Source organism: Apodemus sylvaticus, chromosome 16 (assembly GCF_947179515.1).
Source record: "Apodemus sylvaticus chromosome 16, mApoSyl1.1, whole genome shotgun sequence".
Lineage (NCBI taxonomy): Eukaryota > Metazoa > Chordata > Mammalia > Rodentia > Muridae > Apodemus > Apodemus sylvaticus.
The window spans coordinates 55,933,700-55,943,290 of NC_067487.1; the positions used below are offsets into that span (position 1 = coordinate 55,933,700).

Genomic DNA, 9,591 nt, shown 5'->3' on the forward strand with positions numbered 1-9,591 from the left:
TCCCATGAAGAAGTATGGAGAGGGTCCTGATCCTGGAAAGGATTGATCTAGCATTGGAGGGGAATATAAGGACAGAGAAAAAGGAGGGAGGTGATTGGAGAAGGGATGGAGAGAAGAAGGTTTATGGGACATATGGGGAGGGGGGATCCGGGAAAGGGGAAATCATTTGGAATGTAAACAAAGAATATAGAAAATAAAAATATTACAAAAAAAAGAATGTCAAGACTGACTACATTAACCTTAAAAAGAAAAAGAAAAGAAATAAAATATAGATTGTACTAAAAACAATTTAAGCTTATCCCTGACTAGCTTACAAATAAATGAGACCCAGGAGAGCTATTTTATTTGGCTTTGACAACTACTGGGGGGTCAGCCTAATCCAGTCTTCTAACTGCAGGCCTGGCTACCTCCCCAGGTGGTCCCCAGATCCTTGCTGTTTCTCCTGGCCATGTGTCCATAGTTCCTCCCCTCATGGTGGCTTTCTCCTTCCCTCCCCTTCTATATCCTTCCCCCATCTCTTTTCCTTCAACCAGGTCACTCCAAACCTACCCACCTCAAATCCCTCCAGTAACTGGCTATAACTAATTTTATTTAGCCAATAGTTTTAAATCAAGAAACAAAGTTTGCACAACAAAAGCTTGCAAGCATAAGTCACTGGTAGGCCTAGACCTTTGGGTATAGAATTTAGCATTATATTATACAGCATCAGGCCAACCCTCAACACTAGATATACCATATTTAATTAACTCACTAACTTCCACTTCCACAATTATCTTACAGATTCATTGAACATCTAAATATTTTTTTAGCAAAAATCCTTATGAGAAACACCTACTCTGAGTGTTTGCATATATCAGAACCTGTGGGTACAGTTACTACCCGCCCTGCAGAAGGTTACTGCTTCATATTCATTCACTTTTCCACAATCTCTGTGGCCGTCTGGATTATTATTTTAAAATATCTATTTTACTAGTTCCATAAAAATAGTATTTTTTTTCAAATTTATCTATCACACACTTGTATTTTTATTTTTATTATTTTATTGTAGTGCACTGCTTACTTTTTATACATTTTCTATGAGGGTATTCATTTTTTTATAGATTGCAAGTTTTCTCCTATTTTTTTTTTATATGAGTACACTGTAGCTATCTTCAGACACCAGAAGAGGGCATCAGATCCCATTATAGATAACTGTGAGCTACCATGTGGTTGCTGGGAATTGAACTCAGGACCTCTGGAAGAGCAGCCAGTGCTCTTAACTACTGAGCCATCACTCCAGCCCTCTTCTATTGTTTTTTTATATTTAAAGCTTTAATAACCCTCCAGAAGTGAAATTGGAAATCTGCCTTTTTTATTTGCCACATGAGTCAGATGTCTGAATATCTTAGTCAATCGATCTTTCTATTGTCAACCTAAATGGTCACTTGTCACAAATTGTTATATGTTCTAAGGTCTGTTTTTAGACTATGTTCTGTTGAATTTTTCATTCTCATTATTCTTGTTGTGATAGACTTTAAAATTACTGCTGTTACATTATTTTAATGTCAAGACCCCATCTCTTTCCTGCCATTAAGCTTTTTTAAAGAACATCTTGGCTTTTTGTATGTAATACTTCTTAAGTTTCCAAATGGACTTTTGAATCACACTCAGATTTTGAAATATTTTGATGGTTTTATAGTAAATTTATGGTTAACTTTGGGAGCCACTTTACTAAATACTTAATACTCAGAAAAAATGCTGAAAACTCATTAAATTGGACTGCTGTCTCTACTTGACAATATTTTATTTCACAAAGGCTTTTAAAGAATTCATTGTGGTAGTCATAGAAAATAGAATAATTTGGATTCACTAGAAAAAGTCATTCACTCATGGAGTCTCTTGGAAAGAGACTCAATTGATGACGAACTTCCTTGATCAGGTTGGCCTGCAGACATGTCTCTGAGAAACTGTCTTGGTTAATGATTGCTGTGGGAGGGCTCAGCCCACTGTTGGCGGCACCATTCCTAGGCAGATCAGCTTGGGCATGTGAGATAGTGGAGCGGGAGTCAGTGAGTGAAGCCAGCAAGCAACCTTACTTCACCGATTCTGCCCTGAGTTCCTATCCTGACTTCTCTCAATGATGAAACAGTAACCTGTAGGTATGAACCAAATAAATCCTTTTATTCTCAAGTTGCTTTTGGTCAGGTCAGTTGTTGTTTATCACAGCAACAGAAAACAAAGTAGGTCAGTGGGTAAAGGCTGCTGAGCCTGAGGACCTGAGTTAGAGCTCAGAATATACACAGGTGGAGGAGAAATACATCTTCCATAACTTTGTCTCTGATTTCCATATACATACCTGTGAACACACACACACACACACACACACACACACACACACACACACACACGTAAATTTAAAAGAATAAGGTCTGCCCCCAGAGCTGATCCTGTGCCACAGTGCTTTATACCCAAATACTGCTTGGAAAGACTGGGTCTCCCAGGAGTGCTGACAAGCCTGTGACCACTGCTTCTGCTCAAATTGCTGGCCCAAGAGGAATCTGCCCAGAGCCATCAGGACATAGGAACCAAGGAACAGCCGGGGATAGGATCCTTCCGGTTTCTGTCTGAGCCCCAGAGCTGACCATCTCCATGCCATAGCTCTCCATACCCAAATTCCTCCCAGAGATAACTGGTCTTCCAGGAGAACTGACACAGAGGCTTGGGGGGGGGGGAGCAGGGGAGGGGAGAAAGCCACGATCAGAGACAGCGAGACCAGCTAACACCAGAGATAACCAGATGGTGAGAGGCAAGGGCAAGAACATAAGCAACAGAAACCAAGGCTACTTGGCATCACCAGAACTCAGTTCTTCCACCCCTGTGAGCCATGGATACCCCAACACACCAGAAAATCTAGACTCTGATTTGAAATCACATCTCATGAAAAAGATAGAGGATTTTAAGAAGGACATAAATAACTCCCTTAAAGAAATACAGGACAAGGGGCTGGAGAGGTGGCTCAGTGGTTAAGAGCACTGACTGCTCTTCCAAAGGTCCTGAGTTCAATTCCCAGCAACCACATGGTGGCTCACAACCATCTGCAATGTGATATGATGCCCTCTTCTGGTGTGTCTAAAGACAGCAACAGTGTACTCACATAAAATAAAATATCTTTAAAAAAAAAAAAAGAAAGAAAGAAAGAAAGAAATACAGGACAACACAGGTAACCAGCTAGAAGCCCTTAAAGAGGAAACAAAAATCCCTTAAAGAATTACAGGAAAACACAACCAAACAGGTGAAGGAATTGAACAAAACCTTCCAGAATCTAAAAGTGGATGTAGAAGCAATAAAGAAATCACAAAGGGAGCCAACCCTGGAGATAGAAAACCTAGGAAAGAGATCAGGAGTCATAGATGCAAGCATCACCAACTGAATACAAGAGATAGAAGAGAGAATCTCAGATGCAGAAGATACCGTAGAAAATATTGACACAACAGTCAAAGAAAATGCAAAAGGCAAAAAGCTCCTAGCCCAGAACATCCAGGAAATCCAGGACATAACGAAAAGACCAAACCTAAGGATAATAAGTATAGAACAAAGTGAAGATTCTCAACTTTAAAGGCCAGTAAATATCTTCAACAAAATTATAGAAGAAAACTTCCCTAACTTAAAGAAAGCGATGCCCATGAACATACAAGAGGCCTACAGAACTCCAAATAGATTGGATGAGAAAAGAATTTTCTCCTGACACATAACAGTCAAAACATCAAGTGCACAAAACAAATAAAGAATATTAAAAGCAGTAAGGGAAAAGGGTCAAGTAACATATAAAGGCAGATCTATCAGAATTACACCAGACTTCTCACCAAAGACTATGAAAGCTAGAAGATCCTGGGCAGACCTCATATAGACCCTAAGAGACCACAAATGCCAGCCCAGGCTACTACACCCAGCAACATTCTCAATTATCATAGACAGAGAAACCAAGATATTCCATGAAAAAAACAAATTTACATAATATCTTTCCACAAATCCAGCACTACAAAGGATAATAGATGGAAAATGCCAACAAAAGGAGGAAAACTACACCCTAGAAAGAGCAAGAAAGTAATCTTCTTTCAATAAACCCAAAAGAAGATAGCTACACAAACATAAAAATAACATCAAAAATAACAGGAAGCAACAATCACTATTCCTTAATATCTCTTAACATCAATGGACTCAATTCTCCAATAAAAAGACATAGACTAACAGACTACATATGTAAGCAGAACCCAGCATTTTGTTGCATATAGGAAATGCACCTCATTGTCAAAGACAGACACTCACTCAGAGTAAAGGGCTAGGAAACAATTTCCGCAAATGGTCCCAAGAAACACGCTGGAGTAGCCATTCTAATACAGATAAAATTGACTTTCAACCAAAAGTTTTCAAAAAGAATAAGGAAGGACACTTCATACTCATCAAAGGAAAAATCTACCAAGAACTCTCAATTCTGAACATCTATGCTCCAAATGCAAGGGCACCAACATTCATAAAAGAAACTACTAAAGCTCAAAGCTCATGTTGCATCTCACACAATAATAGTGGGAGACTTCAATACCCCACTCTCATCAATGGACAGATCATGGAAACATAATCTAAAAGGTGACACAATGAAACTATCAGAAGTTGTGGATCAAATAGATTTAACAGATATTTATAGAACATTTCATCCTAAAACAAAAAAATATATATATCTTCTCAGCAACTCATGGTACCTTCTCCAAAATTGACCATATAATTAGTCACAAAACAGACCTTAACAAATACAAGAAGATTGAAATAATCCCATGCATCCTATCAGATCAGCACAGACTAAGGCTAGTCTTCAATAACAACAAAACAACAGAAAGCCCTCATACACATAGAAGTTGAAGAACACCTTATTATTCAATGATAACTTGGTCTAGGACAAAAGAAAGAAAGAAAGACTTTTTAGAATTTAATGAAAATGAAGGCACAACATACCCAAATCTATGGGACACAATGAAAGCAGTGCTAAGAGGAAAACTCATAGCTCTAAGTGCCTCCAAAAAGAAACTGGAGAGAGCATACAATACCAGTTTGACAGTACACCTGAAAGCTCTAGAACAAAAAGAAGCAAATACACCCAAGAGGAGTAGAAAGCAGGAATTAATCAAACTCAGGGCTGAAATCAACCAAGTAGAAACAAAAAGAACCGCACAATGAATCAACAAAACCAGGAGTTGGTTCTTAGAGAAAATCAACAAAATAGATAAACCCTTAGCCAGACTAACCAGAGGGCACAGAGACAATATCCAAATAAACAAAACCAGAAATGAAAAGGGAGATATAACAACAGAAACTGGGGAAATTTAAAAAAAAACCATCAGATCCTACTACAAAAGCATATATTCAACAAAACTGTAAAAGCTGGATAAAATGGACAATTTTCTAAATAGATACCAAATACCTAAGTTAAATCAGGATCAGATAAAACATCTAAACAGAGCCATAACTCCTAAAGAAATAGGAGTCATTAAAAGTCTCCCAACCAAAAAAAGCCCAGGACCAGATGGGTTTAGTGCAGAATTCTATCAGACCAAGAAGACTTCCAAGAAGACCTCATACTAATACTTTTCAAACTATTCTACAAATTAGAAACAGAAGGAACACTACCCAACTTGTTCTATGAAGTCACAGTCACACTGCATATTCTCCCCTGGGATGGAATGGTTTCTGTCTAATCAGGAACTTGTCACAATTTCCTCTCAAAGAGGACTTCCTAAGAGATTTTTTTCTGCTTCTATCATATTTAATGTTCCAAATATCTTTTATAAACTGGTTGAGTGAATATTACTTTTAGCTTCAGACGATATCATGTATATTTAAAAGGCATTTAGCTATTATAAATTATTTTGATGACTTAAAAAATGTCAATACTGAGTTGTATGTTTTAAAATATATTTTATTAGTTTAATAATAATAAAAAAAGAAAATTTAAGCTTCTCCTGGGTTATAAAAAGGATCTTTCCATTTAAAATAGCAATCGGAGAGTTCCTAAGGCTGTTTTAGTTAGAATGTAGAAAACCAAATTACTTAACAAATGGTGCAACATCACAGCATCTGTGAGTGCTAAATGTGCCCTTTAGAGTACAAGGCCAAGCAGCCCAAGCTGAAGCTAGAAACAGGAAGCAAAACAGAATACTCAAAGAGTTAGTAAATATTAGCCAGGCATGCCGGCACATGCCTTTAATCCCAGGAAATAGAGGCAGGAGGATCCTAAGTTCCAGGCCCAAGCCAGCCTAGGTCATAGTGAGGCTGTTTTTAAAAAAAAAATCAAAACAAACACTGTTGGTATTCTGTCTAAGCTCTACCCTACACTTACCTGGCAACTGCCAGATATGCCCCGCCCCATAGACCTGGCCCACTATAAAAGGGGCTACTTGCCCCTCCTCTCTCTCACTCATCACTCTCTCATCACACTCTCACCTCTCTGCCCCTTGGGCTCTTCTCCCCTCCCCCTCTCTCCACGTGGTCACGGCCAGCCTCCACTTCTCTACTTTCTACTCTCTCTCTCTTTCTTTCTCTCTCTCTCTCTCTCTCTCTCTCTCTCTCTCTCTCTCTCTCTCTCTCTCTCTCTCTCTCTCTCTCTCTCTGCCTCTCTAACTCCCATCCTCTTCCCTGAATAAACTCTATTCTATACCATGTCTGTGTGCTTGTGGTCCCTCAGGGGGAAGAGGGGCCTGGGCATGGGCCTGCCTAAGCACCCCTTTCTCCCACACTGCTGTGCCACATTCTCTAAAACCCCCTTCTCTCTTTTTATGCCCTCTACATTGGTGCTGAAACCCGGAAACAAACACATCACAAAACAACAACAAAATGAGTTAGGCAGTGGAGGCACATGCCTTTAATCCTAGCACTTGGGAGGCAGAGGCATGCAGATCTCTTGAGTTTGAGGCCAGCCTGGTCTACACAGTGAGTGAATCCAGGATAACCCAAGGCACACAGGGAAAACCCATTTCAAAAAAACCAAAAGGAGAAAAACAACAACATGACTTTAGGTGTAGATTCAAGATTGTTTCCCAAAGCTATCCAGCTAGATCAGCAGCTGGAAGCTGTTTAAGGCTCCAGGATGTAAGGACAGATGCTAAGTTACATTAATCAGGGTGAATAACAAGTCAAGAAGGCTCCACCACAGTTCTACCAGGTAGGTGTGGCTAGGCGTCAGAGACCTACGATGCTATTTTCTTGTTTTGAGATGGCTGTCAAGACCCAAGCTCACAATTGCATGGTGAGTTTGTCCCCAAGGACCAGCTCTGAAGTAAACACAAGTTTAGCTGTTATCAGAACAAAGCCGGTTAGCATAGCTGCAAAAAGAGCAAGTATAATTTTGTTTGATAAACTGGATTTAAATTTAGCCAAAGGCCAAAGCTTTAAGTGCCAGCCTATGATTTCGAGGATTAAAGGCAGGCTAAGATTTACATATAATGGCCAGACTAAAAGTATGGACGGGAACCCGAAAGCTCAGTTCAAGGGACTGAAGGGAGGAGCTGTGCTGGTGGGTCTCCCCTAAAGAAACAGGAATTAATAAGCAAACCTCTCTGTGCGTAGCAAATCCTCAGTAGTTCAATGACATTACAGATTTCTTAAAATCAAATCCGCGATGTAGCTTTGTGATAGGTTTTATCCCTACTTGGCTGGATAAGAAAATTGTTTCTATGATAGGAAAACTAGGAAAAGCAGGTTTGCTGAGGTGGGGCCTTCTCTTAAAATGGTCCCCAGGAGAAGCTAGGGGACTCTGTGCTCACTGGGGCTCTGCCCAATGTCTGTTCTTTCTCCAGTTACTTTAACCCGCTGGAGTGAATCCTTTGAAAGTGCTTTTGGATTTTTTTTTCCCCTGGAGGAAATCTGGAGGTGTTTACAACCAAGCTTTTCTCATTTGAATAGAAAATTGCTTTGTTAGGGGTAATCACTTTGGTTTTGAAGCCAACCTAGGAAATAGTCTTGATAAGCTAACACCTTTGTGAGGATCTGAAAGCCAAGTAGATAATGAACCAGGGCTGGCGAGTCAGGACTCTTACGAGTGCTGTGGACAGATGCAGAATTTTTAACACTGGCATGTGTTTTCATAGCTTGTACAAGTCAGAAAGCGGCAGGCGGTTTCGATGAGTTCCTCTAGCTTTTGCCACAGATGGGTATGGTGGAAATGAAAGCTGTCAGAGCAGAGACAACATCAAGTATCCAAATGGCTAGGTTAGCAAATAACCCTTTACTATAAAGAGCACAAAACCTGTATGTGCTGAAGCAGACAGAGGTCTTGAAAGTTTAATTGAAATATTATAAAGGTAAGTATGTAAGCATCGCTCTGGAAACATGTAGGTGTCAATAAATCAACATTAGGATTGAGGGTTCAGAACCCTTTCCTCAAATTGAAACCTTTGCATTCTAAATAAAAGTGCGTATAAGATACAAGCACTGTAACAATCTACAGAACAATCCACTTCTCCCTTTGTTAGCTTAAGGGCTAGTGAGTGAAGACATTTATTTCTCAGCCTCTGCTCAGGATGGATTTATATGCTGTGTGTGAATTGGATTGTGGAATGAATGTGTTCTTTAAAAACAAAAACACAAAAAACCCTTATATCCAAATTGCTTATGGTGGCAAAGCCTTCAGAGTCTTGAAATTATGATTAGCTTTAATGCAGTCTATTTACTATTTATACGCAGGGTAAGGGAGTCACGCTTTGAGTGACCCTGAAATTGTTACCACTTTGTGAAATGTGTGCTTTCTCACAGAGGCCTGGAGAAAGAACATGGCAATGAAATTCATACCCCTGTGATGGAGTATCTTCCTTCACTTTCAGAATGCAGGGCTCAAAAATCACCCTGGATGGACTTGGATCTCACGCCTCTACATAATATTTTCAGGACTTCCTAGGCAAAAACTTTAAAAAGACAAATTTTATGTCGTAAGTTTGATTAATTATTTCATCTGGTCTTGTGTATTTCAGGCAACGTAAACAGAAAAGCCAAAGGCCTCATTTCAAATGCAGCATCAAATTCAACCAATGAGACCTTCTATGAAGCTGATGATGTGATTCAAGAAAAAACAATGGAAACCACACAGATCAATGTTGCCTGTTAGCTAAAGTCCCTGTTTTGAAAGCTTACCCGAGAGAGGGAGCATTAAGAATAAAGAATGCAAAAAAAAAGAATAAAGGATGCAAAAAATAAATAAAATAAAGTATGCATTTTATTTGTGGATTTGATTTTTTTATGCTTTGTTGTTTTTTTTTAAAATACAGATGCTAAATACATAGTCTTGACCATCTGGTACTCACTCTGCAGACTAGGCCTCCTGAATGCTGAGATTTAAGGTGTGGGCTGCCACATCTGGCAAGAACACGTTTTAGGTCAGCCTCTAACATCGCTTTTCCAAAATTTGTCACTCACAAAGCAAGAACAGCTGCAGTTTTAATTAGTTCATTTATTAGACACTCACTAAGGTTCTGATGTTTATGTGTGTAAGTTTACTTTCTCATGTTTCTGTACAACATGAAACTATGTTTTTCCATCAAAATAAAGAGTTCAGCCACGGTGGAGAAACAA

At 39.2% G+C, this 9,591-nt stretch overlaps 1 protein-coding gene across 1 annotated transcript in view; it reads left to right on the forward strand.

The window, feature by feature from the left end:
- Shisal2b (shisa like 2B) overlaps positions 1-9,141 on the forward strand; it is a 28,230-nt gene extending 19,089 nt beyond the window's left edge. Inside the window, exon 3 of the mRNA XM_052160040.1 lies at positions 9,007-9,141. Coding sequence (XP_052016000.1) covers positions 9,007-9,127 — 121 coding nt within the window. The 3' untranslated portion in view covers positions 9,128-9,141. The remainder of the gene's footprint in view (positions 1-9,006) is intronic.
- Positions 9,142-9,591: the final 450 nt, after the last annotated feature.